The 25,926-nt window shown below is 52.1% G+C and overlaps 12 protein-coding genes and 2 non-coding genes across 14 annotated transcripts; 7 read left to right on the top strand and 7 right to left on the bottom strand.

Annotated features, from left to right (window-relative positions):
- Positions 1–305: 305 nt before the first annotated feature.
- ASPBRDRAFT_463752 (uncharacterized protein) lies at positions 306–1,567 on the bottom strand. Its single transcript, XM_067625630.1, has 3 exons — positions 1,250–1,567; positions 821–1,186; positions 306–750 (listed from the first exon to the last, which is right to left on the bottom strand). Exons 1-3 carry the CDS (start codon positions 1,476–1,478, stop codon positions 338–340), a joined length of 1,008 nt encoding a protein of 335 aa, XP_067482076.1. The 5' UTR covers positions 1,479–1,567; the 3' UTR covers positions 306–337.
- A 241-nt stretch (positions 1,568–1,808) lies between these two features.
- On the bottom strand, positions 1,809–5,148 carry ASPBRDRAFT_463731 (uncharacterized protein). Its single transcript, XM_067625628.1, has 2 exons — positions 2,201–5,148; positions 1,809–2,145 (listed from the first exon to the last, which is right to left on the bottom strand). The coding sequence occupies exons 1-2, from the start codon at positions 4,910–4,912 to the stop codon at positions 2,044–2,046; spliced, it is 2,814 nt and encodes a 937-aa protein (XP_067482077.1). The 5' UTR covers positions 4,913–5,148; the 3' UTR covers positions 1,809–2,043.
- A 1,642-nt stretch (positions 5,149–6,790) lies between these two features.
- On the top strand, positions 6,791–7,837 carry zrfB (low-affinity Zn(2+) transporter ZRT2; the record flags this gene model as incomplete). Its single annotated transcript, XM_067617219.1, has 1 exon — positions 6,791–7,837. The coding sequence occupies one exon, from the start codon at positions 6,791–6,793 to the stop codon at positions 7,835–7,837; it is 1,047 nt and encodes a 348-aa protein (XP_067482078.1).
- A 209-nt stretch (positions 7,838–8,046) lies between these two features.
- On the top strand, positions 8,047–8,120 carry ASPBRDRAFT_t69. Its single transcript has one exon. It is a non-coding gene; the product is annotated as a tRNA-Val (tRNA).
- Positions 8,121–8,205: 85 nt separating this feature from the next.
- Positions 8,206–9,049, top strand: fkbp3 (peptidylprolyl isomerase family protein FPR2). Its single transcript, XM_067625631.1, has 3 exons — positions 8,206–8,222; positions 8,305–8,728; positions 8,806–9,049. Exons 2-3 carry the CDS (start codon positions 8,475–8,477, stop codon positions 8,972–8,974), a joined length of 423 nt encoding a protein of 140 aa, XP_067482079.1. The 5' UTR covers positions 8,206–8,222; positions 8,305–8,474; the 3' UTR covers positions 8,975–9,049.
- ASPBRDRAFT_463786 (uncharacterized protein) lies at positions 8,991–10,332 on the bottom strand. The gene has a single exon (XM_067625632.1). The coding sequence runs from the start codon at positions 10,193–10,195 to the stop codon at positions 9,125–9,127; it is 1,071 nt and encodes a 356-aa protein (XP_067482080.1). The 5' UTR covers positions 10,196–10,332; the 3' UTR covers positions 8,991–9,124.
- A 444-nt stretch (positions 10,333–10,776) lies between these two features.
- Positions 10,777–12,020, top strand: ASPBRDRAFT_118801 (lactonase family protein; the record flags this gene model as incomplete). The annotated part of the gene is made up of 2 exons (XM_067617198.1): positions 10,777–11,162; positions 11,207–12,020. 2 exons carry the CDS (start codon positions 10,777–10,779, stop codon positions 12,018–12,020), a joined length of 1,200 nt encoding a protein of 399 aa, XP_067482081.1.
- A 544-nt stretch (positions 12,021–12,564) lies between these two features.
- Positions 12,565–14,448, top strand: ASPBRDRAFT_193525 (arylsulfatase; the record flags this gene model as incomplete). Its single annotated transcript, XM_067620634.1, has 2 exons — positions 12,565–12,722; positions 12,774–14,448. 2 exons carry the CDS (start codon positions 12,565–12,567, stop codon positions 14,446–14,448), a joined length of 1,833 nt encoding a protein of 610 aa, XP_067482082.1.
- Positions 14,449–14,666: 218 nt separating this feature from the next.
- ASPBRDRAFT_52830 (putative glycosyl hydrolase) lies at positions 14,667–17,389 on the bottom strand (the record flags this gene model as incomplete). The annotated part of the gene is made up of 2 exons (XM_067626953.1): positions 14,667–16,076; positions 16,139–17,389. The coding sequence occupies 2 exons, from the start codon at positions 17,387–17,389 to the stop codon at positions 14,667–14,669; spliced, it is 2,661 nt and encodes an 886-aa protein (XP_067482083.1).
- A 94-nt stretch (positions 17,390–17,483) lies between these two features.
- On the bottom strand, positions 17,484–19,489 carry ASPBRDRAFT_119703 (putative alpha-L-rhamnosidase A; the record flags this gene model as incomplete). The annotated part of the gene is made up of 2 exons (XM_067617278.1): positions 17,484–18,350; positions 18,398–19,489. The coding sequence occupies 2 exons, from the start codon at positions 19,487–19,489 to the stop codon at positions 17,484–17,486; spliced, it is 1,959 nt and encodes a 652-aa protein (XP_067482084.1).
- Positions 19,490–20,066: 577 nt separating this feature from the next.
- On the bottom strand, positions 20,067–22,231 carry ASPBRDRAFT_118922 (transient receptor potential ion channel family protein; the record flags this gene model as incomplete). Its single annotated transcript, XM_067617206.1, has 2 exons — positions 20,067–21,814; positions 21,862–22,231. 2 exons carry the CDS (start codon positions 22,229–22,231, stop codon positions 20,067–20,069), a joined length of 2,118 nt encoding a protein of 705 aa, XP_067482085.1.
- An 879-nt stretch (positions 22,232–23,110) lies between these two features.
- ASPBRDRAFT_t89 lies at positions 23,111–23,183 on the bottom strand. The gene has a single exon. It is a non-coding gene; the product is annotated as a tRNA-Phe (tRNA).
- A 962-nt stretch (positions 23,184–24,145) lies between these two features.
- Positions 24,146–25,333, top strand: ASPBRDRAFT_52833 (uncharacterized protein; the record flags this gene model as incomplete). Its single annotated transcript, XM_067626954.1, has 2 exons — positions 24,146–24,308; positions 24,375–25,333. 2 exons carry the CDS (start codon positions 24,146–24,148, stop codon positions 25,331–25,333), a joined length of 1,122 nt encoding a protein of 373 aa, XP_067482086.1.
- Positions 25,334–25,512: 179 nt separating this feature from the next.
- Positions 25,513–25,900, top strand: ASPBRDRAFT_463872 (uncharacterized protein). The gene has a single exon (XM_067625634.1). The coding sequence runs from the start codon at positions 25,597–25,599 to the stop codon at positions 25,858–25,860; it is 264 nt and encodes an 87-aa protein (XP_067482087.1). The 5' UTR covers positions 25,513–25,596; the 3' UTR covers positions 25,861–25,900.
- The last annotated feature ends 26 nt before the right edge of the window (positions 25,901–25,926 follow it).

Below are 25,926 nucleotides of genomic sequence, written 5' to 3' on the forward strand. Positions count from 1 at the left end.
GAAGGAGAAGAAGGAGAAGAAGGAGAAGAAGGAGAAGAAGGAGAAGAAGGAGAAGAAGGAGAAGAAGGAGAAGAAGGAGAAGAAGGAGAAGAAGGAGAAGAGAGAGAAGACGAAGAAGATGATGATGATGAGGAAGACGATGAGGATGAGGATGGGGACGAGGATGAGGATGAGGGAGAGGATGAGGAAGATGGAGAAGAAGAGACCAGTGATGAGGACTGGACCCCTGAATGATAGTATTATTAATCAGAACATCATTATCAAACATCATTAATGGGACATTATTAAACACCATTAGATATCACTAAACATTATATTAGACGGCTTTCCCGTCACGTTACACGTTGACAAACTTCATAACATCATCCAAAGACGCTAATAAGAACCGACGGATGGCCAAAGCCTTTGATTTCTCGAGTCGTCTTTCCAGCTTCAGCGTCAGGCGCTTCCAGTCAACCTCGTCGACAGAAATCTCCTTCACTTCGTAGAATAGTCGAGCAGAGGGCCTAGTGTACCAAAACATATTACCGAGCTTGAGGCACAGTCCTTTTTCCAAGTCCGCAACCGTTTGGGATGGAAGATATTCGAATATCATATAAAGTATTTCCATCGGAAGAACGCAGGGTCTGGGATTTAGTGCCTTCTGTGTGATTAAATAGCCCTTTCGTTTCTTCAGCTTCAATTGCCTTCGCTCTTCCTGCTCCAATGCAAGGTTAATGGCGTCGGTGACACATTTTGTACGAACGGGGTCTGGTAGAGATCCAAGGTCAGTGCCATCGAACGTCAGACTCAGCTATGGGTTCAAGTTTCAGACTCTAACCTTCCCGGCACACCATTTCATACCAGGCTCTTGGTCGGTAGCCAGTTCGCTTATGTCTGTCTCGGAGAGCGTTGAGAACTAACCCCAGGTCCTTCTCTGCAATCACCCCCAAGTCGTGATGAGTAAGGAGCTCCCAGCAGCGAGAGTGAACAAAGTAAGCCACCCACTCAACGTGAGGTGCCGGCTCCTGGGTTGGGCATGAGATGTCCGGACATACAAATGCGTGTCGTTCTTTTGGGGATAACCAGCCAAACCAACGACCGCAGATATATCCATCTTTTTCATTTATTGGAACCAGTCCGGTCATGAGAGGATGCAAGGTCACTCCAGAAAGCTGGCATGTGCCTGTTGCAGGGTGGTATAGTACTGAACCGAGTAGTCAGCAGTGGAAGATAACTAACTATTGAGTGTTGTACCAGGGTGGCTGACTTGCGCGGGAAGTGTTCCACCATGTTTTCCTGCCAAACGGTTTCCAAGCCTCTAGATCCTCCGCGCGACAGACACTACTTCCGGTACGATATCTCGTGTCCACATAACTGTAATGATCGTCCTCACCGGGACCCAGTGCAAAGAGAAAACCGCAGACGAGACAGCTTGGCTTGTCAGGATAGGACTTAGCTTTAATTCTTTCGTAGAAGGACCTGTTTATAGCAGGCATATTTTCGGAGAGAGCTCATGAAGGACATGAGGCTACAGTGGGAATACGCACTGTATGCGGCCTTTAACAACGTCTATTTGGGCGGAAGATGTCATGATGGCGATGATTATGACATAAGGCGGTATTCAGATATCAATCCCTGTATCGGAAAGGCTTATCCGAAACCTTCGCTTGATTAATGATAGCTGATATCATGAAGCGTACATGTCTCTGTTTGGAGTGGAACCGAAGTGACTGCGCAGTCTCGCCGACTGATTGCATCCGTCATAGTCCACATGCAGCGTATGATACCAGACACATCAGCCTCGGAGGGGTGACAAAGTCGAGCATGAAAACATAATTAAAATTTGCCACTGTGATGTATCGAATTCAATGAAGATTCGCAGACATCATTATATTATCCCATTCGAGTAGAGGGAGTCAGTAACAAGTCAGGGGTGATAGCATCCAGACGGCCATCACTGCCATATTAGGCCCATAGTAGAATCCGATGAATCTGCTCATTGAGTTGGCTGAGATGATCAGTAGAGCAGAAATACGCCTAGATTGAGCCAGGTGTCAAATCCTAGGTATGTCGCGTATCATCATCATCATCATCTAATCGTCCGCCTCTATTTCCAATAACAGACTTCTTCGCATTTTCCAAAAACTTCGATACAACATGATCCTTGACCGGGGACATGATCAGTTTTATTGCAAATAAGGGCATCTGGATAACCTACATGCTTGATCGACTGCAAACGATCGACCATATCTGTGATAGTAGACCGATCGCTGAAGACACTCATTATTTGAACCCAATGGAAGAAATGTTCCTGAAGGAATGGGAAGACTGTGTCTAGCTGATGAACAGAATCTGTACTGTTTGATAGATGATGTACCCAGTATTGACACGCGTATTGGAGTGCCAGGGCCGGTAACGAATGGTGGATACCTTTTTCGAAGGTGCATTGCATCAGTTTTAGGCACTGGATAGTGAGTTTATTGTGCATCTCTTTCTCATCGATCCAGAAGGGTGCCATCTCGCGCGATCTGGGGCTAAATAGAAAGGCTTGGAGTGACCAATGAAGAGGTTCCACCGGCAGTATATCATCGTCTGGGACATCGATGATCGAGTGCAGCGAATACAGCCTCCGCTTTATCAACTTCTCGGAGTGACCAGTAAGTCTTGAAAGCGATTCGACCGATAACGGGCGCTGAAGAATGAGAATCGGGCCAACTACTTCTTTAAACTCTTGAAGTAGTCGCTCTTGCTGGGATTTTGTCTGTCCGTGCAGAATGCGATTCAATATGGGCAGGTATATATCGTCTAGCTTGGGCCCAATGCTGGGGGTCTGGAGGAATTCCGAAAGAACTTCCTCCGGGTCCCATTGAGGGTCCTCAAGCGTTGTGCAAAGAGTAGCGGCAAAAGCAAACGAAGGAACGCACAATGTGACAAGCATGTGGAAATCTTGGTCAAGGGGCCAGTTTGAGGGGAGTTTATTAGCGTTTCTTGTTTCCGCAATCTTGTGCTTCAGGAACAGCGACATATCGTGTTCTATTGTCGGCCTAGGAACTTCTTGCAGGGAAAAGTCATGATATTCATCGACAGCGATATAGCTGAAAGCCTGACGAGTAGGTAATTCAGGTCGACTTGATAAGAGTATTCGTGGGCGCACTACGCCCGAATCCCGCAATTGGGATAGTAAATGTACTACTAGTTGCACATCTTTGTCCGACTCACATTCGTCTAATGCGTCAATCACGATCACTATAGTCGTAGTGTCCTTTCCAGTTCTTCCCAGTTCTATCAGTGGTAGAAGTAAGAGTCTTTCAAACTGCTCCCTTAGTGACTTTGTAGAGAGATCAGGGTCTTCTCGAACAGCTTTCGTGATGATTGGTGCTAGCTGAGGGAGGTGTGTCATAAGCTGCCTGGCAATTGTCGAGAAAAGCCGTCTTGCATGTCCTCGGTCACCTGCATCCCTCTTGAAGAAGAAGCTGGCCCCCAACATTCTTTTTTCCTTGAATCGCTTTGCAACGGTGCGAGATATCGTAGACTTTCCGGTCCCAGCCATACCGCTTAAGTAGAAGACGCATCTTCCACGTTCATCACACACCCAGTCCTCAATACGCTGAAGAATCCCGATGCGAGTACCTGGAAGACATACAGGTTCGTGCTGACCTGCGTACGAATCAAAGCTAGCATCTTCAGCGATCGGCAGCCTATTCAAGTCCGTCCATTCTTTCTGTTTATAATCGACACCATCACAGCCTGTCTCTAGTGGCAGCAGATACTTTAGTGGCCACAACACAGGGGCTAAACTTTGACTTTGGATCATAGTTCTGATCGCCCGCAATAGGTCGTACTGCTCACTCAATGAAAATCCCATATCATTAGAAGCTCCAACTTCTAAAGCATCGATTTTGAGGAGGATAGATTTGCAATAAGCCGCAGCCACAGCCGCAGCATAATGATGCCACCCATCCTGCTTATGGGTGTCCGCATAATCGCATATTCCTCGCACGACAAGGCAAGGAATCACATCCGCTATACCAGCTCCTTCCATTTCGAAGCAAATAGTGTCGTCGTGGCCACGCCGTAGGCGGTTGCGATCCTGTGGGGTTTTGATAACGCCATTACCGGAAAGTATAAGACCTCGATGAACGATGGGGTGATCGCAAGAACGCGGAGAGCGGAGCACAATTTTCTTCCTGTCAGACTTCTCACACTCGGTACAGTCGCTGCCGGCGTTGAAATGGTGAAAATCATCGTCATACAGTATATCTTCCCCTATTGGTCGTTCAAACCCAGGGGTCTTCGTAATGTCTTGCAGTATCTCTCGCAGCGGGCTTCTGTCCATTATCTCGTCTTCTTCTAGTGATCTATCTGCACTTATCAAGATTGAGGGTGGTTTGTTTAGACATCCTTGAGGTACGAATCTATCCTCTTCGTATATCCCCAGGTCATACTGTACCACCCCAGGGTGATTGCCTCGCGGGATGCCGACCGCGATATCGCCTAGCCGGACATCACACCTATTAGGACGTGGAATCCCTGCCCCAATACCAACCATCAAGGCAAATCGAACATGTGGGAATTGTTGCCTAACTGTTGCTGCACATTGAGCAGCTTTGACAAGTCCCATGTGAACTGGTTGGGCGATGACGACTTTGTGCTCGCCTATACGGCCGAAAGAGTACATATAATTCTTCGGGCCTATTGTTCGCGGATGACATGCGAGTTCTTCATCCAGGCAACACTTGACCGCAGTAGCTTCGTACGATAGAGCACAGAAAATTGCGACAGCTATAGCGTCAGCGGGCACTGTTCTGGGCCTCTTATAGCTGGAATCTGGCTCAGTAATGCTCCGAAGTAGGGTGAGCGGCAGTTGCATAAGCCCGAATAATGCTTGTTGAAGCGTTCCGTACAGCAACCTCTCGCGCCTGGTTTTCATCTTGAACTAGTTTATGCAATGGCATTCTCGTCGCCTATGTACTTGAATCGTGAACAACATTCAGAGGGAAGAGGCGGTTGTGACAAGGCTGTAGTAAACATGGTAGAACACGGCCACGCTCAGCGCTAAGCTCATCGGCGCTTCGATAGGTCCATACCCCGCTTCATGGCGCATTGCCATTGATCGCCAGTAAAATCCATGAAATCGTGATGGAGCTGTTGCAAACAGTACTGAACCATGAAGGTCCAGTGACAGCATCCCGTACAGGTCGCTAGAGGTCATCGGCCTCACGCTCAGGTCGGATACTGTGATGCGTACAGTTGTTCAATACCTAGATTAGTAGTGCCCAACCCCAGGCATTATAAGTTAAGATAACGCGTGTATAATGCCAGCTGGTTCAAGATGTTGCATAGCTTTGCCATGGATAGTATCTCAGTTGCTTTGGCCTTTTGCTCCATAGGAAGGACCCATATTTATGATCCAGAGCTGAAGGTGATCTGGATTAAGATATAAGCGAAGCTATTATTTGATAGTTGAGACCAAGCAGCATCGATTTTGGGGCATGAAACAGTAAAGATTTTTGGTGTATCGGCGAAGGTCATGATGCATAGACTCTGTATTTCGAACATGATAAACACACTGCCCGATTTGTTTAGCCGAGTGCAGCTTCGATGCAAGGTCACACAGATGTTACACATCCGTTAGCTGGATGAGCCATTACCTGCATCCCCGCCACTAGTGGAATACCTCAATCAGCCAAGGACAGTGGCTTCCGCTCCAATAGTCATGATGCATGTCAGCCTCTCGGACTTCCTATCACCGTAGCCTTGGCGATCCTCTGATGTGCTTGGGTCTGGTTGTTGCTGACATCTCGGTAATCAGGTGTCCTGTTCCGGATCACGATTGTCATCGCATACCTTGGCGTATGCGCCGAACTCACCTTACGCGTCTTTACTATTGATCTAATAGTTTTTGTGACAGAAATCTGTTCATTATGCTGCTCTAAGTATCACCATTACCTAATCAGGCAGGTGTTCATCCCACTCTGTTTCTGCCAGAATATACTACTTCCGCCCTCTTGACCGCCTGCAACAAGCCAATCGAGATGTCGGAAATGAGAAGCGCCGGATCAACAAGGTTCCGGGCCGCTAACCATTGCGTCAAAATCCCCGCCCTGGTCCACCCGAGCCAATGAGAGGCCAGTAGAATAAAGTCCTCGTCCGCAAGGTCCTCATTTTCGAGCGAAAACTCTTGAGGTGAACCCGCGGCTTTCCCCCAAGGTCCCCATCTGATGCAACCTCGCACTTTACCCAGAACGGACTGAAGTCTCAGTCGCCCGCCATCATGGAGGCCTCTGCATTCAACCCCTGTTCTTTCTTTGTGTTGTGTTGCTTAATTGACTTCTCATCTCTGTGCAGGTGAACTGCGCGCTGCCAAGTTGAGATCGTTCCTTGTCCGATTGAACCCAGTTGTGGCCTCAGCGATCGCGTGGTGCAACCCCTCAGCCTGTGCCACCAAGGTCCTCACCACCGGTTCAACGCCGTTCATCGCCGGACTCTTTGACGTGGACCAGCCTTAGGGACCTTGGGGACGCCCAACTCTCACACTGACAACTTGGCGCACATTTGAGAAACCAATTTAAGAGCGGGGGACCTTGCAGACGACATCTCCCAGCAATTTCAACCGATTACTGCAGTTGACATTCCTCTTCCACGTGCCTACACTTCCGCCATCGCCTGTCACACCGATCCTGCACGCCATTGGACCCGGAACTGTCAGACGTCGTTCGATTATCCCTACCTTCTTCGGGCGGGCCCGTGCTATTCTCAGCTGGTCCAATCTGCAGGGAGTTGCCGGTTGGATACATTCTCAGTGGATATGGATTCCCTTCATAGTCTGGTTGCCAGAGATGCTTGCGAGACAGGCAACGGATACGATGGTCGAATGGGCCTGCGTATCTCGTCCATCTTCGTCATTCTCGTCGGTTCAACATGCGGGGCTCTCTTTCCCGTCATGGCCCGGAGTTTCAAAGACTCCAAGATTGCAAAATGCGCCTTCTTCATTGCCAAATACTTTGGCTCCGGTGTCATCATTGCCACCGCATTCATTCACCTCCTTGCCCCTGCCGAAGAGGCCTTGACCGACGACTGCCTCACCGGCCCAATCACAGAATACTCTTGGGTCGAGGGCATCGTTCTCATGACCATTGTTGTACTGTTCTTCGTCGAGCTGATGGTCATGCGCTTTGCCCGTTTCGGCCACGGCCACTCTCATGACGACGAGGATGACCACGTGAAGATCGAACATAGCGCGACCTCCTCTCCTGCTGAGTCGGTGGACGTGAAGACCCATATGCCGGGGGAGGACCATCTCGGGCACTCCCGCGAACACCACGATATTGAAATCGGGAAACAGCACTCCGATATGGAGGAGTACGTGGCTCAATTAACCTCCATCTTCATTCTGGAGTTTGGCATCATCTTCCACTCCGTTTTCATCGGGTTGACCCTGGCGGTCACCGGCTCGGAGTTTGTGACGCTCTATGTTGTCCTTGTCTTCCACCAAACCTTTGAAGGCCTGGGTCTGGGATCCCGGTTAGCGACCGTTCCCTGGCCAAGCTCCAAGCGATGGACCCCTTATTTCCTGGGTCTCGGCTACGGGATTTCCACGCCGATTGCCATTGCGATCGGTCTCGGCGTGCGCAACTCTTATGCCTCCGATGGCGCCACGACGTTGATCGTTAGCGGCGTCTTTGATTCGATTTCGGCGGGCATTCTCATCTACACGGCCCTGGTGGAGCTACTGGCCCACGAGTTCATGTTCAGCACGGCGATGCGGAAGGCACCGATACAGATTGTTCTGGCGGCGTTCGGTCTGCTCTGCCTGGGTGCTTTGCTGATGGCCCTGCTGGGTAAATGGGCTTAAATAGATTTTTCTTGTACATAGATACCATATACCATTATACCATTTATGCATTTATGAAGTATATGATGACAGTTATCATGAATGATCCTACCTCAGGCATGCATCGTAGAAGTAGATGGGCAGACAGCTTAAAAGTGAACAAACTATTGAGCCAGCTGTATTTAGACTATTCATAGGTCAAAATGAATAACAGACTATCACAACAAGTTGGCTGGATGGTGTAGTTGGTTATCACGTATGCTTCACACGCATAAGGTCCTGGGATCGAGCCCCAGTCTAGTCACTTTTTTGTTTTTCTTTTTCAGTCCCTAGCGCATACCTCTTTACAATCACCACTTCTTCTTCTCTTTTTATACTAAATTATATAAATACAACATTCCTAAAGGTAAAGAAGACACCTAATAAACTCGGCATGCCCCTGCACATCCCTAGTAATTATCTACTAACCGCCCGGAACCACCACCAAGCCACCTCCGCATCTCCTCCGCTCACACTTCCTACTTAGTAACTAAAGTATACGTATCCGCATCTCCCCAGTCCCAATTCCTTCCAACCTCCAACCTACACTCCCACCCCTCCCACTCACTCAACCTACCAATTCATCAATCCATCTATCGAAGATAATCTATCAATCATCATGCACCTCCCAACCCTAACCACCCTCCTCGCCCTCTCCCTCACCACCCTCGCCTCCGCCTCCTCTGCCTCCGACTCTAACCTCGGCATCGAAGTAACCCACCCCGTCGAATGCACCCGCAAGACCCAAATCGGAGATACAGTATCGATGCACTACCGGGGCAAGCTTGCCTCTGATGGATCCGAGTTCGATGCGAGTTATAATCGGGGCACTCCGTTGAAGTTTAAGCTTGGTGCGGGGAGGGTTATTAAGGGGTATGTTTACCTTTTCCCCTGGTTTCTTTCTGATGTGGCTGGATTGGTTATGGGAATGGATGCTAATTGTTCTGTAGATGGGATCAAGGCCTCCAGGACATGTGTATCGGGGAGAAGCGCACGTTGACGATTCCGCCGGAGCTGGGATATGGTGATCGGGGCATTGGGCCGATTCCTGGGGGTGCGACGTTGATTTTTGAGACGGAGTTGGTGGGGATTCAGGGGGTTAAGAGGGATGAGTTGTAATCTTCTCTTTCTCTGGGTTTCTTCTCTATGTTTTATTGGGATGGGATTGTGGGTAAGGATGTGAGGTTTCTGTTCTATTGTTCGTCTAGGGTATCTTCGTCTATGTGTAGAATAGATTAGGTACACGGATATGAGTCTATTTATACAGGGTTAATCCATCGCATCTAGCTTGTTGTCACTTGTGTCTAGCTCGTCGTTCTCTGACACTAGTATCCCCACGAGGCATTCTCCTAGTATAGCGTCCCAGTTTACCCAAGGATGGATCTCGAAGAATAGCTTCCCTGAGTCCTTGCCCGCGCCGCGGAGGAGCTCGCCCCGGCCGCCCGGGTGGAACGGGAGGTATGGTGTGATGTTGTAAACTTTGCCCTGGTATGATGTCCATGCGTCCATGCCCTTTCGGCCGTTCTGTGCTTTCAGCATCGATGGAGTCACGCGGATCAGTGTCGGAGGGAGGTTCGCTCCCCGCAAGTTGTTCTTCGGGTTGGATGTCAAGGCGGCCCAGTCTAGCGGCGAGTATCCCGGTTCGAGGACCGCTCGTTTCGAAGCGCTGGATGGTTTGGCGGTCACCTTTGTCGGGGCGAGCGTGCTGCTCGAGAGGCCGCTGCTCGGCGGGACACGCAGGGAAGCAGCAGCGGAGGGGGGCGGACGCAGTGAGCTCGAGCTGGTTGTATTGTTCGGGCGTGGGGGATATCGCCCCGGTGCGAGGGAGGGCGCAGAGGTAGTCTGCGATGCGATCGGACGGAGTCGCGGCGGGGCCGGGGGAGGCATCAGGGAGGAGCTTCTAGCGGGGTTGGATTGCTGCGGTGCGGGTGGCGGAGGCATGAGGGTGCTGTCTGCCATCTTGGTCTGGCTTAGGGGTCGAGATGGCGGTTTCATCAGGTTTTGAGTTTGAGCGCTGTCGCTGCCGGACTGGATGTGCGGCACTGAGGGCCGGGATTGATCGGCGCTGTCGTCTAGTCGGAATGAAGGTACCTCCAGTGCAGGTGCACTAGATGGGGTTGCCTTGGGGGTGGTCTGGGTGTCGCTCGCAGCATCATCCTCGTCGTTAGGAGGTCTTGCTGCGCCGTTGACTGCTGTGTCCTCTGTCGCGCGAGCCGCAGGGGTACCGGGTTTCGGGGGTGAATTGGATGCCGGGGGCTCAGGAGCCCAGGTTCCGGGGGGATGGCGGTATAGCAGGAAGCATGCTGTTGCAATGAGGGTGGCGACCCCGACCCAGCCCATGCTGGTGTAGTCTCAGTATAGTGAGTGACTGATGACTGGCGAGTGTTGGATTGTAAGCCACATGCAAACCGCGGAGCATCGCCACGTGATATCTCCGGATTTCCGATCGACGATTAGTAATATCCAGATCTGATGTTTGCACTGTTTGGTCCTGCGATAAGCACGATAAGATGCCCGATTAGGAAAGTGCATGCAAGCGATGTCTGTTGACATTTTACTCCATACTTCCCTCGCTTGACCAAGTCTGGTATGCTGTTCCGCCTGGGAAGTACTGTTTCAGCTGATACAAATAACACATATTGCAAACAGTCTGAGCCTAAGCAAGGGATCCGTCTAGTTGGTCCACGATGATTGGTGACTGGAACAATGGCTGGCTAGACTGAGACAGTGAGGGAAGCTGTACTCAGATAGAGGCTACCCTCGGCTACAAAGTTTCTCTACAGTACTGACAGTAGACATGCAACTGCAGCGCTCCTCCCGTCCCTGGAATAACTCCCCGCAGAATGTAGATCCATTCCTGACCCCGGCGGTGGCTATTTATCGACCTCATCCCTCGATGCAACAGCACAACCACCATCAACATGGGTCGACACTTTATTCTCAGTTGGCTGGCAACATGTCTGTCTTTGGCGACAGCAACCAATCTCTACGCTACCCACTATGATGGCTCCGTCTACAGCCTGTCCCTCCAACGCAGCGACAATGACACCTACTCCCTGTCCATAGCCTCCTCGCTCAAGACGTGCGGCTCGATGCCCAGCTGGTTGACCTTCGACTCGGCCTCGCGCACTCTATACTGCTCTGATGAATCTGGCGATGCGTCGACCAATGGATCTCTGACCACCCTGGCGGCCGACCAGGACGGCACCTTGACGGAGATAGCCACTGTCGCGGCACCTGGGGGTGGTGTACACAGTGTCTTTTATAGCGGTGATGACGGCACTCAATATCTAGCCATCGCACACTAGTATGTCTGTGTCCTCATATCGTGACTGTAATCTAATTCTTCAGTGGTGGCTCCGCGATGTCCACATTCCGTCTTCCTTTGGATCAGGGAGCGCTCCAGGTTTTCCGCTACACCCTCTCCAAGACCAAACAGAACCCGCAGCAGGATGCGCCTCATCCTCACCAAGTCATTCTGGACCCGACCGGATCATTCATACTTGTGCCAGATTTGGGAGCCGATCTCGTCCGCGTATACGCCATCGACAAGTCTACTGGTCAACTGGACGGGGCCTGTCCTGATCTCACTTATCCCGAGGGTAGCGGACCTCGACACGGCCTGTTCTGGCAGGAGAACTCCATACACACCAGTCAACTGAAAGCTCGGCAGCAGGACACTCAAGTTTTGTATATCGTCAATGAGCTGGATGGGCACTTCCAAGGGTTCACAGTGTCATACACGTCCGATGGCTGCCTCAGCTTTGACGAGTTTCAATCCTTCGAGCCCTACACCGATGGCCAGCTACCAGATGGGGCGACGCCATCGGAAATCCGTCAAGCGGGCGACTCGCTGTATGTGTCGATCCGGAGCGATCAAGGCTTCTCGCCCAACGATTCGATGACCACTCTGGACCACTCCTCGAATGGCACGGTCACCCTCCACGAGCTCACTTCATCGTATGGCAAAGTGCCGCGCACCTTTGTGATCAACCAGGCGGGAGATTTGGTTGCGATTGGCGATCAATCGTCGTCCAATGTGGCCATTGTCGCGCGGGACCCGCAGACTGGAAAGCTGGGGGATGAGGTGGCAAATGTGCAGATCGGCGAGCCGGGGGTGGTTGGTACCTCGACGGGGTTGAGCAGTGTAGTATGGGATGAGTGATCACATCAAGCATAGATGTATCAATATCAGTCAGTACTTTGTATCATAGCGTTGCTATAGCCGATAGCATTGATCGGTCGGAGTATCATGGTAGTGGCAGTGAGATGGTGCTTATTCCGCAGTCTGCTAAGTAATCATAACCAGTCTGCAATGCTCAAAAACGGGCCACTTGCCCCTATCCCACTTTTCTGCCACTTGCCACTCTAGTTATTTAGACATCAGCTCAAGATCATCCGACTGATTGGAACAGGCAATGCAGCCGACAGCCGAGTGCGTGAGAAGCGGGGATCATGGCGTGATCCACTGATTGGCTCCAACATGCGGATAGACCGTCTCCTCACTGGAAGTACCAATCGGATGGGGATGTCCTCTCCATCTGATCTCTACGTTTCCTGCTGTAACTCTGGTTACTGGTTGCGGTTAATGGCTGGGTCGCGTGCCTCAGCCGAGAGCCGATGATGCCAGTACGGGGTAGATGCCTACTTATAGGCCCCTCGCAGTCTGATGGCTGTAAGTCTGACCATCACACTTGTTAATCGCTATCATGGCTCCAAAACGCCCCAACTTTCTCGTGGTCGTCGCCGACGATCTGGGCTTCTCTGACATTGGTTGCTTTGGAGGAGAGATTCGCACTCCGAATCTCAACCGTCTGGCGCAAGAGGGCGTTCGCTTTACCGACTTTCACGCTGCAGCAGCATGCTCGTAAGCCTCCTTCTATACAAGCATCCTACTCACAACATACTAACTATTCAGCCCCACTCGTGCCATGATCATGACCGGCACTGATCACCACATCGCCGGTCTAGGCAATCTCGTCGAATGGACCAACATCTCCGGCCAGAATGACCCTAAAGGCGGCGGCATGAGCACCGCTCCTCAGCGCGGTATGCCCGGCTACGAAGGCTACCTCAATGAGCGCGTCGTCGCCCTCCCCGAAGTCCTCCGCGACGGGGGCTACCACACCCTGATGGCAGGCAAATGGCACCTGGGTCTCACCCCAGAGCGCTCTCCGTACCGTCGTGGGTTTGACCGTTCGCTGGCCCACCTCCCTGCCTGCTCCAACCACTACGCCTTTGAGCCCCAGCTCCAAGGCGCCGATGAGACCCCGACCTTCCTCGAGGCGAGTTACATCGCCCTGCACACGGAAGACGACCACTACGTCAAGAAGCTCCCAGACGGATGGTACTCTTCGGACGGCTACGGCGACAAGATGCGCGATTACCTGAAGGACTGGCACGAGCGCGGCGATGACCGGCCGTTCTTCGCCTATCTCCCCTTCACGGCGCCGCACTGGCCCCTGCAAGCGCCCCGCGAGTACATCGACCACTACCGCGGCGTCTACGACGACGGCCCGGACGTTCTGCGTCAGCGCCGTCTCGAGCGTCTCAAAGCCCTCGGCATGATCCCTGATAGCGTCGAGCCTCATCCGGTGGTCGCAGACGAAGACGAGGCCAAACCCTGGTCGGAGCTCTCTCCAGAGGAACAGAAAATGTCCTCCACCGCGATGGAAGTCTTCGCGGGTATGGTCGAGTGCATCGACGCCAACGTCGGCAAGGTGGTCGACTACCTCGCCTCGATCGACGAACTGGACAATACCTTCGTCTGCTTCATGTCCGACAACGGCGCCGAGGGCGCAGCCTACGAAGCGTACCCTCTGGTGAAGAGTGGCGTGCTGCCTCATCTGCAGAAATACTACGACAATTCGCTCGAGAACCTGGGTAATTACAACTCCTTCATCTGGTACGGACCGCGGTGGGCGCAGGCCGCCACCGCTCCGTCGAGATTGTACAAAGCGTACACTACCGAGGGAGGCGTCCGCGTTCCTTTCCTCGCGAGATTCCCTACTTCCGTGCAGACATCGCCCCAGGTGCAAGCGGGGGCGATAACCGACCAGTTCGCCACGGTCATGGACCTTGCCCCGACGATCCTGGACATGGCCGGTCTCACTCACCCGGCACCGACATACCAGGGACGGGAGATTGTCCCTATGCGCGGGAAGTCCATCTACCCCTGGGCCAATGGCAGTGCCGCGCGAATCCACCCAGAGGACTTCATCCAAGGATGGGAGACGTGTGGTCGAGCGGCGCTGCGCTACGGCGACTGGAAGATCGTGTATATCCCAAAGCCAAAGGGACCAGAGCGCTGGCAGCTGTATAATCTGCGGAAAGATCCCGGCGAGGTGCACGACTTGGCAGAGAATGAGCCGGAGCGAATGCAGGTGTTGTTGAAGCTGTGGGATCAGTACGTCCTGGAGACGGGCGTGATCCCGCTGAGTCCGGATCTGGGCGAGTTCCTCGAGGCGATGGATGAGCAGATGAAGGAGAATGTGTGGATGGAGTTTGATTATTGGAAGAAGGGGGCGCGAGAGGAGCCGGATAAGTTTACGAGGAAGCCGTTGCGGTTGCAGAAGACGGTGAAGCAGTTTTAGCGCAGCAGCAGCAGCGCAGCAGTAGCAGCAGCTCTGCTGCTGATGCTGATGCAGTTGGGTATGCTGATCTGATGCAGCTGAGTTATGCTGGTCATAATCATTTATCATATAGTTAGTAGTGAGTTGGACTTGAATGTATCTATCTGGATATCAGTTGATATAGATATAAACCACCTTCAACATACTAAATCCCTCAAAAGTATCATTAGATATTGCTACTATCCTACGAGATAGCATCCCCTCCTCACATTCCCTCCCTCCACCACGACCTTCAACTTCCTCCTCTCCTTCCTATCCATTCTCCCATACAGAACCACCTTCTCTCCTCCCAACACACTCACATAATTATCCTCCCACCAAACATCCACCTCCTCACCTTCATCCACCAGAGAAACCCTCACAAACCACGCCGGTACTGTATCCATATTCTCCAACGTCACACTCACCCCACCCCCATCCATCTTTCCACTAACAACCACCTCCACCGATGACAACTCCATCAACGAAGTAAAGTTCGCATACGAACTAACCGGGGTCGTATACCACGTCGAGTGCTCCCAGTTCAGAACATCAAGTTTCGGAGGAAGTGTATACACATTCCTACTCAACACTTCTCCATTCTTCTGTAGAAGTAACCGGAGGAATACCACTTCATCCCAACCATCCCCAACCCAGGGAATGACAGAAGTAACCTTTTTGGACATCGTCGGACCCATTTCCACCTTACTTACCTCCTTATGGAATAGATTCTTCCCAGTGAGATCCACCATATCAACCACCACCATCCCTTTAGTAGTATCAAAACCATGATTAATCACATAAACATCCCCATTAGAATAATCAACAGCAACATGCTCCCTCCTGGCCCCCACCTTAACCCCATAATACGCCCCTCCTCTCTTGAGATAGTAATCAACAAGTTGCCAATGTAAACTCGGCCACGCACTATTCAACATCCAATACACCACACCAGTCGCTGCCCTCCCCCTCCCCCTACCTCCATCACTATCATCTTCCGATGATATATTCTGCCTAACAGAAAACGCCTCAAACTGCGCCCTCGTCGCATCAAAATCCACCACCTGCGCCAGAAACACATACCCCCTTAACTCCCTCGGCACGCCGTACCTCCCCCACAGGGCAGAGTTATACACCTCCCTGGTATGGAACTGCGATCCCGTAGGAGACATATGATACATCCCTGCATTTGCATCATTCTCTTCCCATAATTTATCTAGTTCTTGCTCGGAGAGAAATCGTCGTAGACTGGGTAGTTCTGGGGTACCGACCCCTGCACCCAGCTCGGATCCGAATCCGTATGCTGCGCCTAAATTCTTACTGTACCAGTAGTTAGGGGGAACCCAGTCGTAGGGACCGAGCATTTTCATTCCTGATGGGTAGATGCGGGAAGATGCGGAGGGGATAATGGGGGTGGACCAGTCGGTGTGGTTTAGGGTGGTGGTGTAGAGGGTATTGGCATGGGAGTTGGGCGGGTAGTCTGATCCGAGGAGGAAGGCGAGGATACTGGGGTGCGGTTGGAGGTGGATGGATTCGTGAAGGAGCATGGAGGTCGCGGTTAGGTAGTCATATTCTGTCCAGGGAGATGTCTTGGGGAGGTCTGTGTTGTACTATCCCATTTATCAGCATCGATATAGTGTCAGTGTATAAAAGGGAATGGTATAGATGGTACCTCCCAAGCTTCCCACTTATCGCAACACTCCCACCCGGCCAATACCATCACGCCCATCTGACCAGCTAGATCGTAGAACTGCGGATGTTCGAGCTTGCCTTCCAGTCGGATGGTGTTCAGACCCATATCTAGCACAGCTTGTAGCAGAGTGCGGACCCGAGTGATATCAAACCGGAGGAATATATCCGGGGCGTAGCCTGCGCCGCGGACGTGGAACGGGTGGCCGTTGACTTTGAAAGAGATATCTTTCTCTTCTCCATGGGTAGTTAGTGTAGCTGTGACGGAGCGAATGCCAAAAGAGCACTCTGCTCGATCGGACAATCTCCCATCGTGGAGTGTGATATTCGCATGAACAGAATACATATCCTGCTTTCCCCACGCAGCAGGCCACCAGATCTTTGCATTGGAAATAGTAACCGTTGCTTCGATGGTGGTGGTCTTCCCTCCTTGTAAGGTGAATGCTGTCGCGAACTGGACCCCTTTATCATCAGTAGTAATCTGCTCATAAATCCGTCCCATGAACCACCCTGTAACAGGTCCATCATCCCAATTCCTCACATCAGCCCTAACTCTCACCTTGACATCCCCATTCCCCTCTCCAATATCATCAAGGATTATAACCCTAACACCCCCCATATAAATAGCTATCCCAGCTACCCTCCTAATATTCACCCCCCTCCAGACCCCCATCCCCCCATCCGGCGGACTCGGATTCCAATCCGCCCATCCGACAGCAAAATCCCTCATATAATCCACTGGATATACCTTGATCATCAATTTATATCCTCCGTCGTGTATGTATGGGGTAATATCATATTCCTCCCCGTTATAGCATCCAGAGACGGTACCTATGTAGTGGCTGTTGATGGAGATATCTCCGCGGGAGGAGATTCCGTGCGTTGTTATGATTATTTTTTCATTTCCTGAAAGGGGGGATGTTAGGTGCAATGTGGTGTAGTAGAGCCATGGGGATTGGAACGGGGTCAACGGGATAGTGGAGAGGGTGGTGCTTTTGAAGAGGGTGGATTCGTTGTAGGTTCTGTTGTTTTGGAGGAGAGCGGCGAAGACTGTGGTATATGGGGCCGTGGTGTTTATTGGATTTGTTGTGTTGATTGGGGATGTGGTGGTGTTTGTGGTGTTGGTGGGTTGGATGAGCCAGCTGGGAATGGTGAGAATGTCTCCTGGATAGGGGATTAGGGTTGCGATGGTAGTAGTCAGTGGTAGTGGTAGGAGGAGGAATGGGAGGTACATTTTGTAGTTTGTAGGTGTAGGTGGAGTTAAGAGGATACTACTATTGTTCTAAGGCTGTTGGAGTATCCCGACATCGTCATACATACGATTCAACTCATCTGCTAATCAACCGCCACGTCCCCCCCTGCAGTCCACTCGCCTTCCCTCCCACCAACTGCACCTTCACACCTCTGTCCGACACTAACTCTCCACTCACGTCTAGCTCCACTGATCCAGTTGTCCCGTTCGGGGTAGTGAATGACAGCTCCTGATATCTGCTCCCCCCTCTGCTATACCTCGACACAAACGAGCCCAGCCGGGTACTAAACCCCGCCTCGACCTGGGTCAAATTGCCCGGCTGCGGCTTGTACAGCCAAGTCGCACCCGCTGGCCCGGTGACACGCAGCCCGGCCGTGTAGATGGTCAGCGCGGACGTCGGTCCCGTGGACCAGCCGTGCGCGTGCGACACCCGCGGCGTATTGGTGTACGGAGCGTAGACCAGCGATCCGTCCGTCGAGTATCCCTCGATGAAGGTGGAGTTGGTCATCCGCGGGTCGTCCAGCATGAATCCCCACTGCAGCCGCAGCAGATCAAGGGCGCGGTCGGGCTGGCCAGCCTGGTAGTGCGCTTGCAGCTCGAAGCCGCCGATGAACGGCGACACTGTCGCGCCCGCCTCTGGTGCGGGTGCTCCGTATGGGCCCCAACGGGCAGCAAGCGATTCAGAGATGATGGCACTCTGGTTGGCTGAGAGAGTGAGATTTGCCTTGACTGCCCAGGCGTTGCCATCTTGCGGGTGCAGCGTGGTGGTCTCGTTGTCGGTGTAGAGTCCGCTCTTATCATCCCAGAGAAGCTCGTTCGCTACAGTCTTGATCCGGGCCGCAGTAGTGGTCCAGTTCCGGATAGAAGAGTTGTCATTAAGCGTCTGGGCGAGAGAGATGGCGTCGTTGAGGACATAATACAAGATGGCATTCGCCTCGATATTCTGTTCTCATTAGCTTGCACTATAGCCTCTGCCGTGGTCTTACTTACGTGCGCTCCCATGCCGAACCGCAGCCAGTCAGCACTGGCGGTGATATTGGCCAGGCCCGTGCTGTCCACGCTCGGCAACGCCCATTGCACGCCCTTCTTGTACTGACCCCAGTACCGGGTCAACCACGCGCGATCCCCGGTGTACTGATAGTAAGATGCGGCCCCAATCAGACTGTGGAGATGGTAGGTGAAGCTGACCGTATCGAAGAACGGCTTTCCAGCATAGGGAAGTCGGCCATCGGCTTTCTGCAGGGCATACAACGATTCCAACGCCGTGCGGACACTGTACAGATCCTCGGTACTGACAGCCACACTCTCCAGAGCAATGGACATATCACCCGGCCAGACAAGACGGTCACGCTTGGCCCCATCGGTCAGGGTACTGCTGCCGTTGGTGATGGTGTAGTTTGTCCACCACTGGTCCGTCTGTGGGAGAGTAATAGTTTCCGACGAGGTGATGGTACCCAGCCCCACCAGAGCATCTCCCGTAGTGGGATCGATACTGCAGAGCTGCAAGGTATAGGCACCGGCGTACCAAATCCGGTTGAGGAGCTCATCGTTGCTGTGGAAGTACCCGGTGTACGCACGGAGGTCCTGTGTAGGAGCCGCCGTATAGTTGATCTTGACGCTGTTGAGGGAGACCGTGGCCGTGGTGTTGCTGACCACCGTCATATACCGGAAGGCACCGCGGTTATACTTCTTCTCGACGGTATACACGCCCGCTTTTCCGACAGCAAACCAGAGCGGAGTGTCCAGACCCGCATCCTGAGTAGCATCGCACGCCTCGCTACTAATCCACATACTAGACTCGGTGAAGGTCACGCCGATATAGGCAGCCTCAGAGGCGGAAGCGACATCCACCGACACGATCCCAGCCACATTGATGCCAAAGTCATATGTCACAGACGAGACACCGTTGAAGGTGGCTTGCCCGCCGGCGCCGGTCAAGGCGGCTGCATTGGTGACAGAACCGTTCACCTGGCGAACAGAGGCAGGAGTCAAGTCGCGAGAGCTGGGAGCTAGGATGTATTCCTCGTAGGGTACAGCCAACGCAGTGGCCAGAAAGGCCGGCAACAACCAGGAAGACCACATTGTGATGGCTTTCTGATGTGTGTCTGCTCAAGGGGCTTCTCACGGCTAAATATCGGCCTCAGTCGGTACAATGGCAGCCGATGGTAGCAACGATGAAGGTTATCGGTAGATCATCCTCCGAGTAATGACGCATCTCCAGTGGTTCTCCACTGCTACGCTCGGGGATGAAATGACACGCGTGGGGACGGTGAGGCAATATCCTTGGTTGGTCGGAGACGAACCGGCAATGTATGACTTGGCGCATGGCATGCGGAGTTGGCACGAGAGTATGCAACGGGATAATGGAAGGATGGGTCCAGAAAGAGGAGACGCGATGAGGAGAAGGAAGTGAAAAGAGGAGATCGGCAAGAGAAACAGAGCCGGAATACCGAGCGCTGCCTGATGACGAACCTACGGCCAATCTGGTAAATCTACAGGGTCTGTTCGCATGCATTCCCCACGGGGTCGGCTTAGCCCGCCTGAAGATCCACTGCCGGCAGAACTTAACATCGTAAATTGAAACCATACCAGGAATAATGAGCAATGAATAGATACATCAAATAATAATAACGCCTTAATGACCCTCCTATCATCATTCCTATAAGTTTGCATGCGGGTGAGTTGCTGATGCATTATCGCTGTCACTCAGCAGACTGCGACGCATACCCGCGGCATTCAACGATGCCACCCGGTGGACAGGGCTACTCCCTCGACTGACAGGAAACGAATTCGCCTGGCTGACGGGCGTCTCCGACATTTCACGACCAGGAGCAGTGTCTCGGGCCAGATCTGGGTGACTCCGATGCAGTCCCTCGCTGGCAACAGACCCATTGTCATCCAGCAAACTGCCTTTGTTCCACATCTCCGGTGTGCCCTCGCCCCGAGCGGTCGTGCCCAGCGCGTCCAGCTCTGTGATCAACTGGCTTCCCGACTTGGCAAAGGATCCCCGGTCGTCCCGCATCGGCCGATAGCGCAGGTCCGGATTCTTCGAGAGAATGGAGTGGACCGAGGTGTACAGAACGAGGAAGAGCAGGATCAGCACAAACGCAGCATTGTACACAAAGAAAATCACCCCCATCACACCAGTCACGATGCCGGGCTGGTCGAAGACGTTCGAAAAGAACAGCAGCAGAATGGAATTTGCAAAGTTGATGGATGCGATGGCAATGCTGTAGCCATTGGTCTTTTTGTCCATCCATGGACGCACAATACTGATTCCAATGAGCGCCGATGTTTCGATGATCACCATGCCCACGGTCAGCACGATCGGAGCCGGCTGGCTCAGGCTGATAAACATCGCCTTGACGAAGATGTACAGCAGTGCGAACACAAGAAAGTAATAGGCCGTCGCTCGGTAATGCACATACAGAAATCCCAGCTTGTTCAGACAGGCCTCATCCGAGTAGAGAATGTAGGCCGGATTCCGATGCATTGCTACCGACCTTCGTGCGAGGATGATGACGCGGAAGGCAGCCCAGCCCAGCGTGCAGACCATGGACACCAGCATGATCACCGCCAGAACGACTTCTGCTGCGGAGTCGTGCTGCGTAAACTCCCACAGGCAAAGGACGCACATCTGCGGGAATCCGATGAAAATGAGCCGATACAGAATACCTTTCGACACATGAAAGTCTCCAAACTTGTCGGTCTTGGTCTTGCCTTTCTTCGCCAAGAAACGACTCCCCATTTTGAGCGACGCGACGATGATCATCACCACCGCGACGAAGAAGACGAAGAAGATGAAGCCATTGAGGAAGATGTTGGTATTCTCAATGCCGGCCCGGAATCCCACACGGTCGATCCCTCGCACCACTGTGGTACCCGTAGTGGCGGTCTCTGACTGCGCGTATTGTCTTTTAAACACATTGGCATCGTCAAAAGATCGCTTTCGTTTGAGAACTTCAACAGACGTAGTGGAGAGCTCCGACAAAACAGTCGACGGCGTACCGCCAGTCGCCCTCTGATACCAGGTGCAAATGGTATCCAAGAACTTGACATGGATAATCCCCATGCTCCACTGCATGTTCTGGGTCCATGCTTCCACGATCGGCGGCATGTGGACCGAGATCATCCCAAACATGGCCTGTGATTGCATGAAGCTGAAAAAAGCCAGCACGTTAGCGGCGACATGGGCAGCCGTGTTCGAGTTGCCCAGACCAGCTGCGGCAGCCGACGCGATCAGCCCGACGCCGGAGATCACCGCTGTCGTCCATCCGACTCCTTTCTGGTAGACCGTTTTTCCATTCGACAGGGTCGCTTCGAGACATGTAATACTGGTGCCGGTATCTGTGGAGTTGATGTAGACCCGGACGGTGGCATCAAGATCTGGCACAGTGTATGCGATGCCTATAGACTGTTAGTACTAAGCAATTAGTGGCGGGGCGTCTACGGACCCGGGATCCGGTGCACCACATCTTCCGGAATCTGGATCACGGCATTTTGGACGTTAATGGCACCCGCGCTCATCGGACAGAGACCCTCGATATTCATTTTACACGGGTCCAACGTCTCACCCGTCAACTCGTAGCCATAGACGTCGACGGCGAGATCGGCGGTGACCTTGCCGGAAATGGCGGCCACGCCATCGAAGCTCAAAGCCAAGGAACGGTTATCGGGGGTGAAGCGGACACTGAAGTAGGTGGCAGTAAAATTGTTGCTATCCTGGCAAATATTCAAAGCATTGGATTCAATGAGTCGGGTTGCAGCGGCCAGCGGTGCGGTCGACGCGAGGAGGGCGCTGGTAAGACACGTTGTCCAGCGCATTCTCACGGCCTCACTTAGGGGGTGGGGAAGTGAATGATTATGGAACGAACGACGGGACTAGCGATAGATAACGACTGACACCAGCGTGCTATCTGACATGTCGTCAAATGCTGGCAGATGGGAGCAGTAGGTGTTGTCAATAAGTACGGAATCGTAGCGAGGATTGAGCGGAGGGAAAGCGACAGACGCAGGATATAAGTCTGACGGGCGACATGAAGTTGGAAGGGCGAGTGGCGCCGGAGGGAGTCGCCAGGCTTTTCTCCATCTGGTTGGCGGGCTTGCAGGTGCCAAGCGGGTGTCAATGAATTCACAGGCTGCCTACAAGGGACTAGCAAACTAGCAGACTAGCAGTACGGACTACAGAGTAGCAGGGTTCGTTCAACTGGTTGGACCCTTCAGCTAAATTTAGACCGATCGCCAATCCAACTCTGCCTGAGTCCTCCGGCGCTACCACCAGCTACCACCAATCGGTTAGTTTAGGAGTAGGATAATAGCGGATCGATGTAGCATTGGCGCTTGGATACTGATCGAGCAGGTGTCTACATTCTACATGCACTGATTATTGTGATCCTACCAGGTACCCGTCTTTTGGCCCCAAACAGGATAAGAGAGTCCATTCATTGGGCGTGATTAAGATAATGGACGCTGATCATCCTGACAGTTAACCTAAGATAAGCATCGGGAAAGGCGGAACTCCTTGCCTTGTGGTAGGGCGTGATGATCTGTCACATCATGGAAGTGTTGTAGAAGTTGCGATGGTCTCACAACACTAGAAGTGCTATGGTGCTATCATGGGTGCAATTGAAAGAAAATAAGCAAAAAAAGAGGTGGGATAGAAGGACAAACAAAGAACAGGGATAGTTGAGAAAAAAAAAAGAATGGGACGAGCCGGGCTTGAACCGGCCACCTCCAGATCTTCAGTCTGACGCGCTCCCAGATGCGCCATCGTCCCAGGTACTTGTTACAGTGCTCGCTTTAGAGCATAATATTGTACAGTAGCTGTGTACATCATCTACTGAGCCATGTCTGCAATTGACTTTGTACCTCTTCTCACCAGCATGGTTCCTTGGTACTTTGGCACCCATACTTCATACACTCACGCACTAATGAAGCGAGAATATGAGACGGACTAACTTGAGCTCCACTAGTTGAAATTATCCATCGCTGATCCGCAACACTGCCACCTTTATATACAGAAGCTGCTGGGTGGATGTAACATAGACTATCGCAACAATCAGGCACCAACAATCCATCGGCGCTTATCACTACACTATACCTAGTAACGACGGGGTCTAGAATACTGAGACTGGCATTAGAGTGTTTCAGCAGGCGGCTAGGGTGTCTATCTGGACAGTGGCACGATCAGTGTTGGACCCTGATGATACTAGTAGTAATATATACATCCTGTCGATCTTGAATATGTAAGGAAATGTAGTTGCGAGCTTGAATCCATGCAACACACAGGCCTACAATCATCTCAATACATAAGCACTAAATGACCACTGAACCAACTCAAATGCACTAGACTATGTCTCAGAAACCCTGTCATGTCTCTCTACACCCGACAACATGTGAGCTCCTTCTGCCCCATCCAAGTGGAGCAGAAAAGGGGCCCAATGCAAATAAGCAACAACCGCCGTTAAGCCATCCATCCTGAGCCGCCTCACTCATACGTGAAGCTGAGACAAAGAAAGAATTCCAAACTCACTAAATAGTAAGTACAACACAGCCTCGCATCCACATTCACTACCAGATTTGTTGGCATACCCCTGAACTGCGGGGTAACTGACCAGTTCACTGATGCAGCCTTGCGTATGCCTCAAGTAACTCCATCTAATCTGGGCCTCACCTATATCCCATATTGCTACAACCACCACCTCTAATCAACTCAAACAACCACAACAAAGTAGCACCATGCCCAAAGTCCCACTCATCAAGGGCCTCCTCCTCCCCATCGGGGAAATCCCCCTAGACAGCATCCAAGCAGACCCCAGCATCAGCTGCACCAAGAAGGACCTCAAAACCATCACATCGTATAACCTCCTCCCCAAGAAGGAAAAGAGCATGGTAGTCCCAGGTAGACCTCCCTATACCCGCTCCCAAATCAACAAAATCACCGCCCATACTAAGAGACAAAAACAAGGAACCCCCTCGATCTGGAAACCCCCCACCACCCCCCGGCTTATCCCCGCCGACGCCGGAAAATACATCCTGGACCCCAACAGCTTCATCTTCCCCAAAAGTCCTCTGGAACCACTCCTCCGCGCCATCCTCACCACCCACCCAAATTACACCCTCACCACAACCGACCTGATCACCGACCGACGCAACCTCCGCCTCCTTCTGGGGTTCGTCAGCGCCAACAAGAAACCCTTCCGAATCAACCTCGAAGTCATCGAGTCCACCATCTGCTTATCCACCTGGACATCAAGCAAAAACCACACCAACTTTGTAGGCAAGTTCGAAGGCTACGGACACGAATTCGAAAAGATATCAACCTGGAATCCGCGGTACGTGCGCGGCAGCATCATCCATAATCGAGTGGTGAAGTATACCCTCGGCGGAATACAGATCTTGCTTCGCTATGAAGTTGATGCGTGTTTGCCGGGGAAACCAGTCCGGAATCAACCCCCTACTACTACTACTACCAACAGTAGCAACCAACAACCCCCCACAGGAATATCAGTTATTAAAAGTGGAACCCTCGCCCCCCCCCACCGAATCATCGAGATCAAAACCGGCCCTGTAACCAAACGTCTCGACAACTCCAAAACCTTATCACAGATGTGGTTCTCACATACCCCGATCCTCTGCACGGGGCAATATCAACCCGACGGGACATTCCTCCCCGCGAAAACACAAAATATGGAGAAGGAGGGGCGATTAGCGGGCTGGGAGAGGGATAATGCAGACAAGATCCGGAAGTTGGTCAGGGTGTTGCGGATGGTTTTTGAGGTGGTGAAGGCGGTGCCGCATAAGTGTGCGTTGGTGCATACGGGGGATGGGGTTTTGAGGGTGTACCAGGATGGGAGTGGGAATGGGAAGGGGAAGGGGGTGTCGGGGGAGTTGTTGGGGTTGTGGAATATAGCACCGGCTGTTTAGTTGGTCGGAGGAGATGAAGGTGTTGTGGGTGGTTGGGTGGTTGAGGGGACTACTTACTACTTATCAGATTGGAGAAGAAGACCTATTCCTTCTGATAGGGTCTCTTTGCGATTGAACTTGAACGCACTGGTGTGAAGTTGTCAGGCAGATGACATATACTAAGTGCACTCAAGCCTCGATGAGGCACTCAACACTTCATACACCCCCGTCAGAAACAATTTGAATATGATCTGGCACAGAGCTAGCCAGCAAGACATCCAGGGATGAAAGGGGAGGGCACTGCAAAAACTCAACAAAAGAGCACTTATGCAACACTTAACAATGAAAAGGACTTGGATACAGATTGGAGAGAGAAGGGATGGAGGATAACTACAAGTCAACTGAAAGAGGCTTCAGTTTCCTTTCTGGTGTTTACATCCATCTTTATGGCCACTTCTACTGCACGTTGGGTAGCTAAGTCACCAATAGTATACAACTTCAAGGAGACTACTCAAGACTACTCGTGCAGATTGATGAATCATGTCTAATCATATTATGGATATCATACAAGCTCTATCCCGTAGCATCGCTAACTTTTACCATATAACCGTCCA

Source organism: Aspergillus brasiliensis, assembly GCF_001889945.1.
Source record: "Aspergillus brasiliensis CBS 101740 unplaced genomic scaffold ASPBRscaffold_3, whole genome shotgun sequence".
Classification (NCBI taxonomy): domain Eukaryota; kingdom Fungi; phylum Ascomycota; class Eurotiomycetes; order Eurotiales; family Aspergillaceae; genus Aspergillus; species Aspergillus brasiliensis.